Source organism: Poecilia reticulata, linkage group LG18, assembly GCF_000633615.1.
Source record: "Poecilia reticulata strain Guanapo linkage group LG18, Guppy_female_1.0+MT, whole genome shotgun sequence".
Lineage (NCBI taxonomy): Eukaryota > Metazoa > Chordata > Actinopteri > Cyprinodontiformes > Poeciliidae > Poecilia > Poecilia reticulata.
The window spans coordinates 9,275,750-9,293,534 of NC_024348.1; the positions used below are offsets into that span (position 1 = coordinate 9,275,750).

At 42.8% G+C, this 17,785-nt stretch overlaps 1 protein-coding gene across 6 annotated transcripts in view; it reads left to right on the forward strand.

Annotated features, from left to right (window-relative positions):
* Window positions 1–17,785, forward strand: part of pcdh7b (protocadherin 7b) — a 129,121-nt gene that overhangs the window by 46,541 nt on the left and 64,795 nt on the right. For 2 of the 6 annotated variants that reach the window (XM_008435475.2, XM_008435472.2), the window contains exon 2: window positions 17,218–17,437. The exons of 2 other annotated variants lie outside the window; for them this stretch is intronic. In XM_008435475.2, the coding sequence (XP_008433697.1) occupies window positions 17,218–17,437 (220 nt within the window). The remainder of the gene's footprint in view (window positions 1–17,217; window positions 17,438–17,785) is intronic. 2 more of the 6 variants (XM_017310480.1, XM_008435473.2) reach the window with 1 other exon arrangement.

Here is a 17,785-nt window from a genome sequence, read left to right on the forward strand (position 1 = left end):
AGAGTCAACACTTCATAAAAATAGGGATCATCTCAAAATCGGGCAGACTGACGAAAGCTCAGATTCTCATTTAGTTATTTTGACCTACATCGAAGGCTATTGAAAATGAGAAGAGAGTTTACAGTGGAGAGGGTATAGGGGGGATATAAAAGCACAATCATGTTTTTTCTGTATTCATATAAATTCATTTTGGTTAGCTTTAAGCAGATAAAGGCCTTGCAATTTTTGCAAATCCATTTCAAAGCCGTTGCGGTTGCTCTCACAACAAACACTTCATCGATCTCAAATCTTTTCAGGCCCGTCGCCTGAATTACCCAACAATCAGAGGAGGTAGCAGTCTCTTCCACACTAGCTGGCATTTTAGGCCACGTTCATATTGTCTTTAAGTCAGTGTCCTTTCTTTAAGCCGCCTCTGTCTTGTGAGGTATAGATGGCGGGTCAATCAGAGTGCTCGCTTTGGTTAATCCAGTTTGATGCCGTATCTAGGATTAACCCACAGAAGCTGGAATGGCCCTAAGACCCGCTTGGCACACACTTAATGAGACGGCCCAGATGTCTTACAATCAGTGATAGGCGAACCAACAAAAACAAAGGCCCCTCTCATGCAAAATTATTTACAAAACCCTCACGACACGACAAACTGGTCAGCCAGACCAGTTTAACTTCAGTCTCACAGACGCCCTGATTACATTTTGTCTCTGAAATATATAGTAGTACATTTTTCTTAAAAACAACAACAACAAAAATCTCTATGCTTAGTCAGACTGGATGGAGAGTGTCTATAAACAATTTCCATGTCCTACAAGCTCTCAGTTAGACAACGATCTGAACTTGGACTGGGATATTCTCATGTCTGATGTGAGTTGATCTAAACCATTCACTTGTAGCACAGGCAGTACATCTAAGGTTCTTGTCCATTTAGAGCATAAACTTCTGTTGCAGATTCAAGATTTGTGCAACTTCTAAGAGGTTTTCTTTCAGTTCTATTTAATCTTTGGTATGTATTTATCTCCATCTGTCTTCTTACAAACTAATCAGCTTCCATGTCCGCACTGAAGAAACACATTCTACATTCATCTCATGAACCAAGGTTGGACACCATTGTGAAAAAAGATTCCGTCTCCAGCAATTGTTTTTTTTTTCCACTTAGCTGTAAAAGGTTTTTCTACTTTAATTTGGCTGATTTTGTTGCTTTCTTCTGAGATTTGGACTTTTTTTCTCGCACATTTTTGCCACCTTGCCACACATCTTCCCCCTGCTCTCTTTGCGAGTTTATGAATTCTTCTAAACAGACTCCCTCGTATGTTCTCAAATTATCCACAACTCGTGTGATTCGACTTGAAAATCCGCATCGAGAACAAGACAAACGTGAGGAGGAGGAATTAAGGCAGTTAGATGTTTGACATTCTAACTGGCGCTGCCCTAAACGTGAGTGACACATGTGAAATTCCTCACTAGATTAAATAATAACCTGATCCAAGAAGTCAATAGAGATTGTATTCACTGGAAGGAACCGTTGCAGAATGATGGAGATACTGAAAGGCCTTGCAACTCAACGCGCCTCCAGGTTTGACGGGGTCATGGAAAGGAATGTGGGAATGAAATGGAACTCATTAGCGAAGAGCGAGAGCCATGACAGGGACCTTTTATTCTTGAGCGTGCGCTTTCGCATGTCAGAGCAAAGTAACGGGAAAGTTCCTCCAAGGTCTCCCAAGAGAAAAAAAAAACAAAACTGTAACACGGAATGCACCGCCCACCCTATCTTTGGATTTACGAGCCGACAAGCCATTTGTCTTTCTCTACCTTGTTAGTATTACGCCTCGGCTCGAAAGCATTGAGATAAGCAGAGCGAGCGACGTGAGAATTAGAGAGTGGATTGAGTGTGATGGATGACTTGCTGGGTAATATTCCTGACAGATGGATGAGAAATGAAAAGTTGTTGGTGCTGAAAAAACAAACGCACGATTGGTGATGATCACATCTGGATGGGCTGATACCTGGCTGCAGCAGTCGGGGGAACAAAAAAAAAAGAAAAAGAAAGTGACAACTTCTTGACAATAGCTTGACAAGTTTTGCAAAAAGATATCACCTGCATTGTCACGGAGGACCAAGAACGTTCGATTTATACGTGTTTATCTTACAGTGTATGACAAGCGTCATTAGCTGCTATACCGTGAGTGTGACACCACCAAAGTGCCAAGAAGAGTCAGCGAGAGAATCACCGGGAGAGACGCGGTCCCCGCACAGCCCGATGTCATCGAACGCACCCTTTTGCAGAGCACGTCAGTAGGGGGTGGAGGGAGGGGTAACTACAGGGTCTGTGCACGTGCGGGGCTGATCAAAGTTTTTGCCCAATCGCAATTATGTCTGCCGACTGTGATTAGAACTGTCGGATTCGTTACCAATCGCTTAAATGTGAAACAGCTGTGTGAAAGAGAAATGTCACATTTCCATTACGGATTTTTTTTCCCTGCAATTTTCATTTCTCGTCTTTTGAGATTTAGCTGCATGTTTTTAACCTCATCGTGTGCTATGAGCCCGCGGTGGAGGAACGCTTAGACCAAGATGCCACACTTCCAGCATTCAGCCAGTGTTTATCTGAAAGTTATTTCTAACAATTATAACTGTGTTGTCTAAAAGGCCACATAAAAAACTATGGCCTTGAATTTGACATGAACTGAAACATACAAGTGTAAAGAAATAAAAAGTGAACTCAAACTCTTTCACAGAACTCTATTTACTTTGTTCAAGGACTTCTGAATACCTCCAATGTCAGAATAAATACACTAGCGATTGTTTTTTGAGAACCATGGTGCAGGGTAATCTTTTCAAAACCCAACCTTCAAAATTTACATTTGTTCAGTGGGGCGAAAAAATCCACTTGAAGAAATAATCAATTTCTAACTTAATCACCAGTGTCTTAATTAGTTGTGCCATTAATAATTCAAGCAAAAATCCATTCGGTTTAGCATTATGATGCATACTTTACACTTTAAAATTGGTGTTTGTAGGAACTTTCACTTAGTAATTCTTGAACTCAAGAAACATGAGAGAACGTACCATTCAGAGTGGCAGATGTTTGCTGATCCGCATAGACCTGAAAAGTGCCAGAAGAAAAATACAAATGATTAAGTCTTAAATATATTTATCTGAAATGGACAGAAGCAGTAAAACAAACCTCAAAAGTTGCTGAAATGATGTCACTTCCGTGAAAAATATATAAATGTTTCATTGCTTTTTAAACATTTTAATAGGGGTCCCAATAATTGTGGAATTCACTGGAATACTATTGAGGTGCAACTTACACCTGCCATTTTGGTTTTGGCCTTAAGAGACGGATAAATCACAAGAAGTAAAGCAACGAAGGGATGCGAATGACAAAGTAAACATACAGGGAATAACATACTCCATTGCCTTCTAAATAGCTACCCTTCCAATGCATCAAATTCATAATAACATGGTCTGCAGAAAAAGAAGAATAAAATACACCAAATTACACTGAAAAGCATAGTAATGCAGGCCAGAGAGCTGTCTATAGAGAAGAAGTGATTATTGTTTTAAGTTTGAGCTGAATACCAACATCTCCCTTTCCCTCCACGCCCCCATGACTTCTACCTCTTAATTTACATCAGGGGTTAAATTAGCCAGCCTGATGAGGACCATCATTATTTCAGCATGGTGTTGAGCTTGCTAGGCAGCTACCAGTTGGCTTCTGCTTTGTATGGCAGTGAATCGAGGTGCGGGGGGTGGAAGGGTAGAAAACCTGTTCTGCAGGAAATGGGTACACAGAGAGAGCGGATGGGTTTGGAAGGAGCCCAGTTCGAGGCAAATCCTGGGCATTGTTCTTAGATCAAAGAGAGAGAGAGAGAGAGAGAAAACGGCAATGCAACAGAAGCTCAAATTAAATGGATGTTTTGTCTCTTTGTGTGACAGCCTCAGCTCTGGCCTTGAGTTCTGATGTCAGGTTTGTTCAAATGGCTGTGGCTGAATGACTGAGAATGGAGGGCAGTAAAAAAAAAGAGGGAGTGGGGGAAAAAAGACAGAGAAAGAGGAATGCATCTCTCTTCTGTTGTCTAGAAAATCAACAAGTATGCAAAGCAAGCTCAATCTCAAATGGACATATTGGACGTATAGCTAACCCGATCGCATGCTGGCCGAGCGATCCGACATCACGGATCCGCCGAGGGATGGAGCACGTTGACGTGCAGTGCCCATTCTTAGCGCCCGTCACTATTATATGTCATGGCCGTGTCGCTTTGAATCAATAGCCATCTCCAAGTTATCACCCCACACGCACGCACACCCACCCATCACACAAACTCCCCGCTCCCACCCACACCAGCCCCTTTATGGTCTTCATGAGCCAAAAGCTTCAGCAGACAGTGTGTATGTCTGTATGAGTTCAGTCTTGCATGTCCACACAGCAGATATCTTTCCCGTCGTTAGCTTAGGTTACCTCAATAGCAGCCATTCATTCTCTGTTCCACCTCAAAGCTCACCGTCCGCTTGTTCCTGCCTGCCTCTTGATTAGAAGTAGAAGAAGGATGAGGAGGGGGCTCAGGAGGGATGGGGAAGGGGGGTTATGCATACAGTTAGGTGCTTTCACCTGCAGCATGAAGAGGTGGGGGGGGGGTGGAGAGGGAAAAGAGGGGGGTGAGTAATTTCAACTGAACTCAGGATCTCTTCCATCTGCTACCCCCACCCCTATGCACCGCCTCGACTCTCCCACCTACCACACTCCTTCATCTTCAGCCTTCGCTGGCTATCTCGCTGACGATTCTTTTTATTCCTTGGATACCAGCTGCCGGTAAGGCAATAGGTGAAACACACACACATGCACACGCACACTTAGGTTGATGGGGATTGAATGCAAGGGTGGGGGGTGGCGGGTTGGTACATCGGTGCCGAGCTCGCCGGAGAGCAGGCACAGGTGTTCAGTAATCATACCTGTTTGACCTTTCCACAGCCTTTGGATGGTAAAAAACAAAAAAACAGATATTTTCTGCTTTCTCCCTGTTTACCTGATGCCTTAACAAAGAGCTTCATTGTTGGCAGTCTCCTGTAACTTGACCGGATTTTTTTTCTCTCTCTCTCTGTTTTCGTTGACAAAGACGAACAGCTTGCAGCTTGGTGAGGGCAAAGCTGAGCTAAGTTTTCTTAGCTTCTCCTTTTAAAGTGTTTTTTTCCCTATATTGTTGAAGCCACACTTAATTACACTGAAACTCCACAATGTTTCTGTTCAAAATGAAGTCTGTCTCTATCTGGTTATCTCTATCTGTTTGTGACTTTATCAGGTGAAGCAAGGGGCAGCTATGTTTATGACTCCAGGGCATGAAGTTGTGTCTTAAAGTGATGTATTCTTTGCAGCATTGGTTGCACTTTTGCCTTGTAGCAAGAGAGTCCTCGGTTTGAATTAGTCTATGGCCTTTCTGTATGTCCTCTCCATACGTGCGTGGGTTCTCTCCAGGTACTCTGGCTTCCTCCTACAGTCCTTTTTAAATCACCCTTAGAAGTGAGTGTTTGCATGCATGGTTGTCAGTCCTGCGTGTTTCTGTGTTGCCCTGTTATGGACTGGAAATCTGTCAAGAACCTGACTCACCCAATGACTGTTGGCTATAACGGCTTACTGTTAGCCACTAATAATGCTGAAGTTGGTGTCTACTTGGGAGTCCATCATCTCAGGCAACTGTTTGCTGCTAATAATAATAATAATACAGTTATTCTCTGCGTTAGATTTTCCTATCTGTGGCTAAGCATAAGCCACTAATGACTCTGAAGTGTCTGTTCCGGAGCTTGTTCATCGTTTCTGTCTCTTCGGTTAAAGGCTTCTTCGGATCAACATAGACCGGTAAATAAGATGGCTGAAGCCGTCACTTTAGTTCAAGTTACTACACATCATTTTGACTTGGGGATCAATTATACCGGTTTAAACTGTAATTGTGTCATCTTATTTACTTTTAATTCAAGTTTTAAACTATAAAAGATCGACTGGATTATTTTACATCAAACAGAAATCTGGGATTCAACTAGGGCCGCATCCATGGTGCCGCTATCTCTGCATAGTACTCCTGCTTAATAACCTTGACTGTGTTTTGGCTTTTATGTTGCCCAACAGAACATATTTCATGCCGACATTCCACAACTCCCCAAAACTAACGTCAAAATCTCCTCTACCCAACAAAAATAAATAAAAAAAATCTGCTCAGTCTACAACCGGGTAATGAACTCTAATAAGGCTGCAGACGAAACCACTTGTTTTTTTGGTGTTTTTTTTCTTTCCTTTTTTTCTTTTCTCCAGTCAGTGGGAATAGTGTCATGGAAGGCAAAAAATGTGAAAAGAGCAGCCAGACTCTTAACTAAGTGCACTTAAAGAAGTGCCTCGGAGGAGAGGACTATTTTACATGTGGATTAGTGTGCATATCGCAGTCATCAGACGGTTGATACGAGGCCTTGAACGACTGATATTCTGTCTTTTATGCCTACTGAGACACGGGGAGCCTTATCCTTTTCTCCTATCTTCCATAACACACTCCTCAAACACACATACGCTGATCTGGCCTCCATCGAAACTGCTGAGATGAGGAAGATCGGATTCTAAGATGCCGGCGCATGCCTGTGTCTCTTCCTGTAAAGTAGATCATATGCCTTTCAAAGCACATGCAAATATCGGAGAAGGCACATGTCGATATGTAAAGCACGCTACACCTAAGTGAGCCCGTGCACCCGTCTGCCTTCCCTGCATGAAGCCCCTCTAGTGTCAAAGTTAAAAATTTGACTCCATCAGACAAAATAACACTGCGAACTGGAGAAAGGAAAAGGCCCGCCACCTTTTTCTACTTTCCCCATTAACATATTTTGTTGTGTTTTCCACTTTGCTCCCCCCCCTGGTGGGAAGAATAACACCCGGGGATTGTCTGGGCACGAGCTGAACACACATAAATTTCAATATTAATTTGGCTGGCACCTCGGCAGCCTCCCCGAGTCTCCTAATCTCCCGCCGCATATCTTCATTATCTGAAAGTGTGCTTTCATCTTAATTCCATTTTCATCCATCAAACGTCGGGGAGGTTTGACCTTGCGTGATCCCGACAGAGATAGCGAGTTAGCAGGAGAGTGGGCGAGAGCAGCAGAGACCGAGATAGGGAGGCAAAGTGGAGGAGGAGGGCTGGCGGGGGGGGCAGCGGGGGAGAGAGAGAGGGAAGAGAGAAGATAAGGGGGCAGGGTTGAGAAGATGAATGAGGATGGAGGAAAAGGGGGACATGACAGGAAGGGTATGTGTGTGAGTCTGAAGCCATTTCGGTATTTGATAATCCTTATGTTGCAGCAGCAGAGTTTACTGTAGCGACTCCACATATCTGCTTCAATTCCCTTTTCCTATCCTCTCGCCTGTTACTCATTCCTCCCCTTCACTCGCCTTGGGCTCTTCCCTTCCTCCTTCACCCGCTCCCTTTGCCACGTCAGTTTATTTATCCCGACATTAGGGTCTAATTACTCATTTGTAGTAATTGTTTCCATAATTGTTGGGATCATAATTGTCCTATGCTGCTGTTGTCATGAACAGGTGGTGGATGGGACCTGTAAGGGAATGCGTGTGCGTGCGTGTGATATGATCAGCATCAGCTCTGTCCTAATTTGATCCAGACAAAGCCGCGCCACCTGGCGGGAACTGTCCTCGAGAAACGAGGCGAGTGTTTTTCTGAGAGAACGCCCGAGGACGCGCCGAAACAGACGTGGGAGCTGGAGACGCACGCCACTTATCCCACATGAAGGATACATGCCTGCATGATCGTACTCAAACAGAACGCCTCATTAGTGGATAAGCTGGATATGCTCTCTAACCTCTGCCAGTCTTTCCCTTTGTGCTCTCTTTTTTTGCCCGTTTGGATGGCAGCCCTGATCCCCTAAATGCAGGTTATCTGTCATCAGCGACTCAGGATGGTAAATAAAGAATCATTTATCAGCCCTATTAAAGCCTCTACAATGTTTCGGCTTCTCTTCCTTATCTTCGGATTTTTCTTTCCTTATCCCTCTCTCTCCGCAGTCTGTCTCATGCCTTTTGATCATATCATCACGGATTTTTTATCCCCCCCTCCCCCCTTTCCTTCTGTGGTAACATTCATTTCATAAGATATAGCATTCAGAGGCTTTTAAAAAGATCTTCCATCTGTGCCTCCGTGGGACAGGTAGAAGAAAAAGCTAAGTGAGCTGCACTCGATGCTGCCACTGCTGATGTGTCTTACGTCCTTAACAACGAACGCTCGGCTCTGGCGTTCGGCTGCCTTGCTGATGCTGTGTCATGTTCTGTGCCGACACCCTGACCTGTGTCACAACAAGCTAACGTTAGCGGCAGCCCCCAGGCTGGGCAGAAAGCTGACAGTAGTAGGCCGTCGGTCTTGAACAACACTTTCCGTGCAGTTCTAGATCTAATTGTGCAACTTGTTAACTAGCTCGCCTGCCAGGACCAGGAAATCAAAGCTAATGACACTGTTAGTAAAAAAATAAATAAATTAAGACTGCAGTGATTTTTACAGCGTATAACTGCTGTTATTAAAAATCAATAACTTTTTGCACATGTTTATGCTTACTGTGGATATCTTTCTATTTATGTAAAGTCAATATTATATACTGGATTAAATATATGTATGCGCTCCACTTTGATGTTGATTATTTTACCAGCTTTTTGTAGCCATCAACAAGAATCTGTCATTAGTTTGGTGGCTTATTTGATCTGCACTGCATTTCTAAAGTGTCCACTTGTTTGCCTTCAGATGCAATTGCGTGGAGACATTAAGTCCATCTTTTATGTATACAACATCTTCAACTCTTCTGAGAAGGATTTCCACATAGTTTTGGAGTATGTATGTTGAACTTTTTGACCTTTTTTTTCCCTAGCGGTCCTCTTGTGAGGTCAGACACTGATGTTGGATGAAAAGCCTTGCTTAGTCTCTGCTTTAATTCTTTTCAATGGTATTTAGTTTTCGTTTTTGAAGTCGGGACTTTGTGCAGGCCAGTCAAGATAATCCCAAAATTTGATTGCTCGAACTGTCCAACATGTTTTGTTCTGCTTAGTTTCACTGGAACCAGGGAGCCAAGGAATGCTCCTGATAAAACGGCCAAACCCAGACTTGTCCATTGTCTTGTCAGAGGGGCATGATTCATTACTACAGAGAACACTTCTATTGAGTGTGCTTTACATGTCTGCATCTGATGGCTTGGTTTTGGGGAGTCAAGGACTTGGAAATCCAAAACATTATTTTATTTTTTATTTTTCTACATGAATTCATAATTACAAGGTCAAACTTAATGACGGTCATCTTCGTGTTGCATGTTTCTAACTGCCTGACCAAAACTGCACACGCTTTTAATGGCTCTTTCTCACAGGTCACACTTACACACTCAGGTCAGGAATTGAAGAATAGAAAGAAAGAAATAACACAACAAAAAAAAAAAAATGAAAGAAAAGAAAAAGGAAATGTGATCACAGGATTTGCAGGCCGGCACTATGTAAGCAACACCAGGGTTGGAGTTTGGTTGACACTCATTCCCTGGTGCATGCCAGCGCTTGTGTCAGCAGGAGAGGCTCTAAAGTGGAGACACAGGAGAAGCTCCTATCCATTCCCAATCAGAGAATGTAACATAAGTCATGAATAAGTGTGTGTGTGTGTGTGTGTGTGTGTGTGTGTGAGTGTAGGGGGGAAGTTAAAGGGGAGGGGTGTTGTTTGCTGTGAATGTCCACGAAAATTTACCACAGCATAAAATGACCATGCTACATATTTAGCTGATGTTGACACGACTTCCTCCATGAAACATGAAGCTTTCATTCTGCCTACTTCATCGCGGCCCGCTATCCGTTCCAACGCACCCATTTTACGACGACTGTGTTCTTGAAGATCTACAAAGGGGGGTTACTCGTCAGTTTGAAGCTAAACCACTGCCACTCTTAGCTAATGCCCCCTCTACATATCTTGGTCCCCACTTCATAAATATAAGGGAAGGAAAAAAAAAACAAAAGCTCTTCTTCTGCTTTCAGAATAGGTCAGGGACTGGGTTAAGCTTCTGTCAATGTTCAAACACATCCCAGCAGAATAGTATCTCTGTTACACCAGTGGCCTAATCCGCCACTTGAAGAGCAATTAAAAGTTTAGCCCTGACTTTAAAAAAGTAACCATGTGTGATCTTTTTTTTTTTCTTCTTTTTTTCCTGCGGGCCTGTTTTTTTGGCTCCGTTCATGGGTTGAATGCTAATAGGAAAGTGCTATCGGTGGCTCTCTTCCAAAGACGTCCCTAAAAACGTGGAGGAGCAAAAGACAACAGGAAAGTTGACAAAGTAGGAAAATGTATCTTTGAAAGGAAGTTTTCTAGTAGCATCTATGAGGAGAATTTTTTTTTGTCTAGTAACGGCTTCTTTTTACGGCAAAATGGTGAAATCATCATACGGTTTGTGTTTAGGATTTTCCTCTCGTTAGCCTAGCCCCACTGAAACATATGCATGTGTCCGACTGTTTCTCCTGCCAAACATGCCAATAAAGGATCGATAAGACTGAAGAAAAGCAGTGGAGAAGCACTGAAGGACATTCAATTGATCTGTGTTCTGTCAGTCCATAAAACCACCACATGGTAAAACGGAAGGGTAAGATCGACAAGGGAGTGCTAATAGCATCATCAACTCTGACAGATGGCGTGTTACCCATCACGATTGTCATTAAAGTATTTTTAAAGGTGCTTAAAAATTATACTATCTGGCTCTGTGCCAGTCTTTATCGTATGACCTCGCACCTTGCTGACATAATTTCAATTGAGAGAGTATGGCAATCAGGTTTACCAATCCTTCTGTCTCCGTTTCTGTTGTTGTGTAATCTGCTACTTTGATGAGCAGTCACTCTGCGAGGCTGAAAGCAGTTTTGAAACTCAGCAGACAAGGACGAGACCAAAGACAGTCATTTCAGATTTTTTTTTTTTCCCCAGCTTTTGTTCTTTTTCTTTCTTTTCTCCTGGAGTCTCTTGGTATGTTGTTCCCGTTTCCCCTCATTACGGTGTCAGGTTCCAGCTTAGGGAGGAACGACCTACGAGGAATGTTGCACAGAGGAGTTGAGGGTTGAAGAAAAACGGAGGAACATTAAGACGTGCACCGGAGCTTGACAGGGCCAAAGCTATTGGCCGGGCTAAAACACGATACCTGAGACTCAGCCAGTAGTTTCGCCTAACAAAGCTAAAGCGAGCTCCTCCACCGACAATCTCACAACTTACCAAACCATACATTAAGAAAAGATAAATCCAGGGCACCTGAGAGACCATCTACAATGCCTCCCAATAGTTTATATTTCCTGAACATTACTACATTTGATCAAGTTTTAACCATGAATATAGCATTTCAAAAGGACGTTATGTGTTAGACCAAGATAACTCACCATTGTAATGTGAAAATGGATTGTGCTGTGGGATTGTTTACTTTTGATATTGATAGGTAAGTCGCTCAGAGCTCATGGAACTAAAAGAAAATCTTTAAATGGGTAAAAAAAAAACAGACTTATGATCCGGTACAACCACTGGGCCTAAATGTATATTTTGTGAGAATCTATGGCAAGTATTGAAAGCTTGTGCTCGTAGACCCCCTCCATAAGAGAATGTAATTGATAAGTTTTTCATTTTACTTCACAATTATCCAATATTTTTGTCTGTCAAATCAATTTCCAGTGAAGTGCGTATAATGTTGTGCGTATAACCCACTCGTTATTTGGCTGCTGAGTCGTCCACAAGAATCAACATTCTGTTCCGTAACGCCCTAATTTACCACAGCTGGGCGGAACCCAAATCGAACTTGAATCCACCTTGATCAGATTCCAATTGATTAACCATCAGTTCAGCCTGAGGGCATTTGTCTCATTTATCACTTCAGTAACAATATATCTCAATATCTTTTGCGACTCCCCAGCCCTGGAATTGCACCAAGTTTTCTCTTGCACTTAAACAGGCAAAAGCAATTAGATTGAGCCAATTTAAGATCCCTGCAAGTATGTTGTTTTTGTATGTCATGGCTATTTGGCTCCCTCTTACTGTGTCTCAGGTGGTGTATCAGGTCACCGCCTGGTTGCCCATTAAAAATGAAACACGGGTTCTTAATTACCGACTGGCACTTTTGGCAATCATGCCGGCACTCGTGTGTCGCTGCCCTCCGTCGTCACTCTCTCCATCTCTCTTTGGCTCCCCTCGTTTTCAATTGGCCTCTTTATCTCCCGGTCTATCTTGCTTGCTCAAGCTCCCCTCCTCCGCATCCCTTCATTTCTCTGGGTTGACTGCAATAACACACTGGACCTGCAGTTTATGTTTGCTCCTCTCGCCCCAAGTCCAACCCAGCCACAATTACTTCCTGTGGTTCACGGTAGTGGGTCACTGCCATCTGCCAAAGGTATTTACAGCTGAAATTACACACACAGTGTTTTCATACCAGTTCCATTATCCTTCATTTCATCCGGAGGGTCTGTTGAAGGTAGGCCTAATTACAAACCCATGCATCAAGTGAGAACGGACGACAGGCCGGCTAGTACACAAACACAGCTACTTTAGCCCACAAACTCTTTTGTTTCATTGGGGATTCTGCATAACATGCACAATGTAGCACATAACTGTAACGTGAAGGGGCGAGATAAATAATTTTCAGCATTTTCTAGAGCTAAAAATCTTAAAAGTACAGAAACACTTCGGGAAAACAGCTTTCACTGCAATTAGAGCTGAAAGTCGTTTAGTGTATGTATCTGCCAGCTTTTCGCATCTAGACGTTGCCGTTTTTCTCAATTTACTTTGCAAAATAACTCTGCCTCGCTTTTAACTGGGTGAAGAGCATCTGCAAACATCAATTTCCATTTTTTTATGCCACTGATTGTAAATTGTGAAAAGTTGTTCTTTTCAACAACTTTGTCATTTCAAAAATCCTTACATTTACACGGCATAAGGAGATTTCAATAAAAAAGTCCCGCAAAAAAAAAGGTGTAAAAGGTGTGAATACTTTTGTAAAAGCACTGTACGATATTGATGAGCAATGGCTGGCGTGCCACAAGACATACTTGACCTCAAACGTGCTGCACAGACCAAATAATCATCATAACTAGCGTCGTAAGGAGACAGAGTGTTTCATGCGTGAGCGGTGTGTGTCAACCTTCCAAGGTTCACCAGCAGACAAAAGAAGAAGCTGTGGTTAAAAACAGATAGCTGCTGAAAGAGGACAAACATTTTGTTAGGACGGGAGGGAAATGAAAATTAAATCCAAGAGGTCATTCACTGTTGACACGACTGGCGCAGCGCTGTTTTTATTGGCTTCGGGTACCTGTGAGACAGGCAGCACATGTGTTTTGCCTCAAGCGTCCAGGAAATAGGCTGGTTCGAGGTTCGGCCACAGCTCCCTATAAAACCTGTGGCTAGTTTACATTGTTCAGTTTTGATGAATTTGCCCAGTCCTCTCTCCTGGTCACCACAGCTGGACGTCAGTCTGAGGGAAATTTCGCGACCTCTGAGAAGTGCTTTGGCATCTGGTAAACACAAAACGGCGGGGTGCTTATAAGTAAAGAAAGCAGTACATAAAAAAATAAAAAATGCTAGCTTGTCTATGAAAGGAAACAGCATCAGGTCCAGGTGAAAAAGTTCCAGAATCTGCGGCTATTTATTTTCAGCGGAAATGTAATCAGATAGAGTCATGATGACGTTTCAGTTTGTCCAGATGGCTTGTGTTTCGGTCTGCGTCGTTGCTTAAATGGCCGGCGTGCGAGCAGTGCAGAAACCTCTGGTGGGAAGAAGGATAGGAAACTAAAAATGGAAACTCACAAACTCAAAAAAAGGACCATCATATGTTTAGTTGTCAGCAACTACGTGCAAAATAACACAATAATTGCTCATCAGTTAACCCAGTCTGTTAATATTTGTACATTTGAACATCCTTAGAGCAGCAAAAGTCCCGTTGCCAGGTCTCATTCTGCATGGCAGAGTAAGATATTTTTTTGTGACTTGAGTGTGACACTTTCTAAATTGACTCTTACCGTTAATATTCAAGAGAAAGACTGAAAGAATCAAATTGGTCATGACAACCTGACAGTTGCATGTGAATTCATACGGCTTGCCAAGCGACACGATTTAGCCTTTTCCTTTATTTCTAATCTCAATCCTCAGACATTCGCATAAAATCTCAAATCGAAATAAAGTAACTTTTTATGTTATTCCTTTATCTAAAAGAGCAAGAAGAGAAGGATCAAAGGTTGCTTTGCAGTTGATCGAGGCTGCAGATTCTAATCCAAAGCCTTTGGCAATCTCTGCGTGAACCCTATTTCTGGTCTGCAAACAAATTAGCTTTTTTTTCCCGCTTTTATTCTGTTCACTCTTGCTCTCCCTCCGGAGAAAGCAAGTGAGGAAATTCAGGTGAATCAAACCTGTTTGTTCATTTCTTTTTCTTTTTTTTTTCTCCCTTCTTGTCAGGTTCTTTTTCCTTTTTCCCAAACTCAATTTTCCCTCATTGTGCTCCACCTCAAGTACTTTTCTTTCATTGCAAGTTACTGGCAATTCATTAGGTGAAATTAGGTGTTTCATTAAAAATTGGTTTTTCCTATAAAGCGAAGTCACTCAGATTGAATCTGGTCATCGAAAAAAAAAAAAAAAAAGCCCAATTTTTCTGCTTAGACAAGCTGGAAGATTTGTTAGAACACACCTCACACTTAACAAATGTTTTGGAGAAATACAGTACAACCAAACAAAAACAAACAAAATGTTTCCGTGTCATCACAACTCTTTTTTTTTTTTTTCAGCGTTATTACACCTATAGTGATCAGTTTTTCATACTGGCCTCCGCTTCTATTATACAACAAAATGTTTGACTAGCCAAGTGAAATCTGCATGAATATTTATACCAATTCATTTGTTGAGTGTTGATTGTAATTACATGGAAACATGATTTATTGCCAAGATTGCCGTGCTAGCCAGCCAGCCAGAGAAACAGAACTGGGGAGAAATAGATAAATAAATTAAAATTTCGCATACACACGCATAGAGCAAAAAAAAAATAAAAAAAATTCCCACTGGACTGAGAGGGAAAAAAAAATCATTAACAAGCTCACACAGTATTAGCTTAGCTGAGTACTTTTACAGTAAGTATCCCAAGGTGATAAAAAAAACAACAACAAAAAAACATCAAACCTTAGTCACATGTCAACAATTGATGTTCCTATATTTATTTATATTAACTACACGTAGAAGAAGAACGTAGTTTGATCTTTTCATACCAGCCTACGTGTCTCCATGCAAGTGGGGGCTCACCATAGCAACAGTCGACTTGTGGCAGCTGAAGAGCGTAGCATCTTAGCCTACCAGGCACCATTAAATCCAACGAAAGTAATAAAGAAAACACAGACTTGATGTCGGCTGAAATGGTTACAGAGGACAGAGAAAATAGACATCAGTTCGTGAATGTCTCCTCGTCATTCCTATTTATATCGAAGGAAGTGTTTGTGCCGCAGAACTGCTACATGGAGTTGGAAAAAAAAAAAAATCGAAGAACTTCCATGCGTCACGCCCTTCAAATGCTGGACGTCCATGTACGTCTGTTTTTGGTTGATTCAGATCAGCTGCAACCAAATGTTCACATGTTGTTTACGTTGACAGCCAAGCTAGAGTTGGCACTGCAGGACAGCTAGGTGCCACAGGACGCTAGAAAAGCTAGAAAAAAAACTTGAGCTGCACCTGTGGATCTCCTTTTTTGCGGATAGTTCTTATCGGTCATTCTTTATATTTAGTTTGGCAAGAAGAATACCTGGAAAGGTAGGGTGATTTGATCAGCCCTTAGCAACTTCTTAACATTTACAGATCAGTAGATGCCTTTATTTACATGCTTTTTTACCTTTTACCAGAGTTTTCAGATCAGTTACACAGAAGACAATTGCACCCTTTTCCGTCTTTTTCCAAACTAGAGTTCTCTCAAGGTGACTGACTGAGCAGTGTATGCCACCACAACTAGGGATATACAGCTTTCTGCCAGTTATGAGATCTTTGGGTCGAACTTTATGTTTCAGGCCCCCTTTAAGAGAGTCCTTTCAAACATACCTCTCCCTGTAAAATCTAGTGAACGGCAAAGAAAACCCATCTACCGTGTACCAATTTAAATTGCAGTCACTTGAGGCTAACCGTTTCATCTTCTTCAGGTGAGCGAATTAAGGGAACAAATGTGCAATGGTGCTGGGGAGAGCATTTTTGAGTAATGAGCCTCTGCCCCATGTTATACTCTCATGATTGAACAAGGAAACACGGGTGACAGTGGGGAAGAGAAGGATTGCGAGCGGATGGATCCGCAGTCCGGCAAGGTGCACGCACATTTGCGGCAGCGGAGGCGAGCTCCGACAGTGTTTGTGTCTAATTAATGAATGGCAGCAACAATTTGTTACGCCATTTACTGCTATAATGACCAAACCGGTTCTTTCATTCCTCACTTCATGTTTATTCCTCCAGCTATCATTCCTCCGTGCCATTGCCTTTGTGCTGCTTCTGACAGGGAAATGAGAGACACAGGAAGAAAACTAAGCAGGCTGAGACAGTGAGGAACAGGCCTCGGTCTCGTGATACGCTGTTAGTGCCTAACAGCGGATGTTGTTCAGTAATGTGCTCAAGCAGACCGCATGTAATGACAGCTTGAACCTACCTCTTACCTAGCTGAACCTTTTGTGTGGTAACGTGGCAACAAGTGGCTCTGCCTGTTTGTATGCGTCCGGGGTTAGCCTTGTAGTTTCGTTTTCTGCTTTCAAATCAGGTCTTTCTTCTTACTTTCAGTGGGCAAATTAGTTTGATAAAAACACTGAGGTCATTAGCCTCCATGTCTTCTCGGTTGCCTAGGTTTAGCATAGCTTAGTTTTTTTTTGGGGGGGGTGGGAGTTTATTGCTAAGGTTTTTGGTTAAAAGTCAGCTGTCTTAGTTGATTCCTGTGGAAATCAGGACATTTGTTGTTGTTATTTAGGCCAGCTTATCTGTAGTTTTAACCATTAATAGCCTCCCATTAAAACCTAGCCTATACATTTTTGCGCCTCCTTTGGCCCCCCTTTTTCACCTAGATTCCTGGCATCCCCTCCTGAAAAGCCCATGTCTGATTTTCAGCGGCCCCGACTTCCCCAAAATCATATCTCGCTAAAAAGACAAACACAGCTAAAAACAGTCCCTATTATAGTGACCCCCGGACGTTTGGTTTCTCTTGTAGCCGTTTCGTCGAGTGACCTTCTCGGTGGTGAGCCAGCCCCAGGACCCTCACCAGCAGGGATCGCTGCAGAGCTGCTACGACAGTGGCCTGGATGAATCCGAGACACCCAGCAGCAAGAGCTCTTCGGGCCCCCGGCTGGGCGCCCTCCCCCTGCCCGAGGACAGCTACGAGAGGACAACGCCGGATGGCAGTGTCGGTGAGGCAGAGCACATGGAAAATGGTAGGGGCAAACACTGAAAGGAGGTTAAGAACCCGCTAAGTCATAGGAAGCACACACGCACATACTGGGCTACAGGTTTCCCATAGGGGCGTTGGACGGTAGTCAGCACCACAAACAGAGACAGAAACGTCTCTAATTCACGCTTATCGTTGCATCAGGTGAGGTGCGCTTTTTGGCGTTGGGATCTAGCAGCAGAGGACGTAGCAGATTTTTTTTCCTTTTCTTTTTATTGAGAAACATCAGACTTGTCTGATCAAAGGAGCAACATAAGTCATCCTGTATTAAACTAACCCCCCTTTCTTGTCATTTTGGATCCTTTTATCCTATTGTAAATTAACCCAGCGCTGC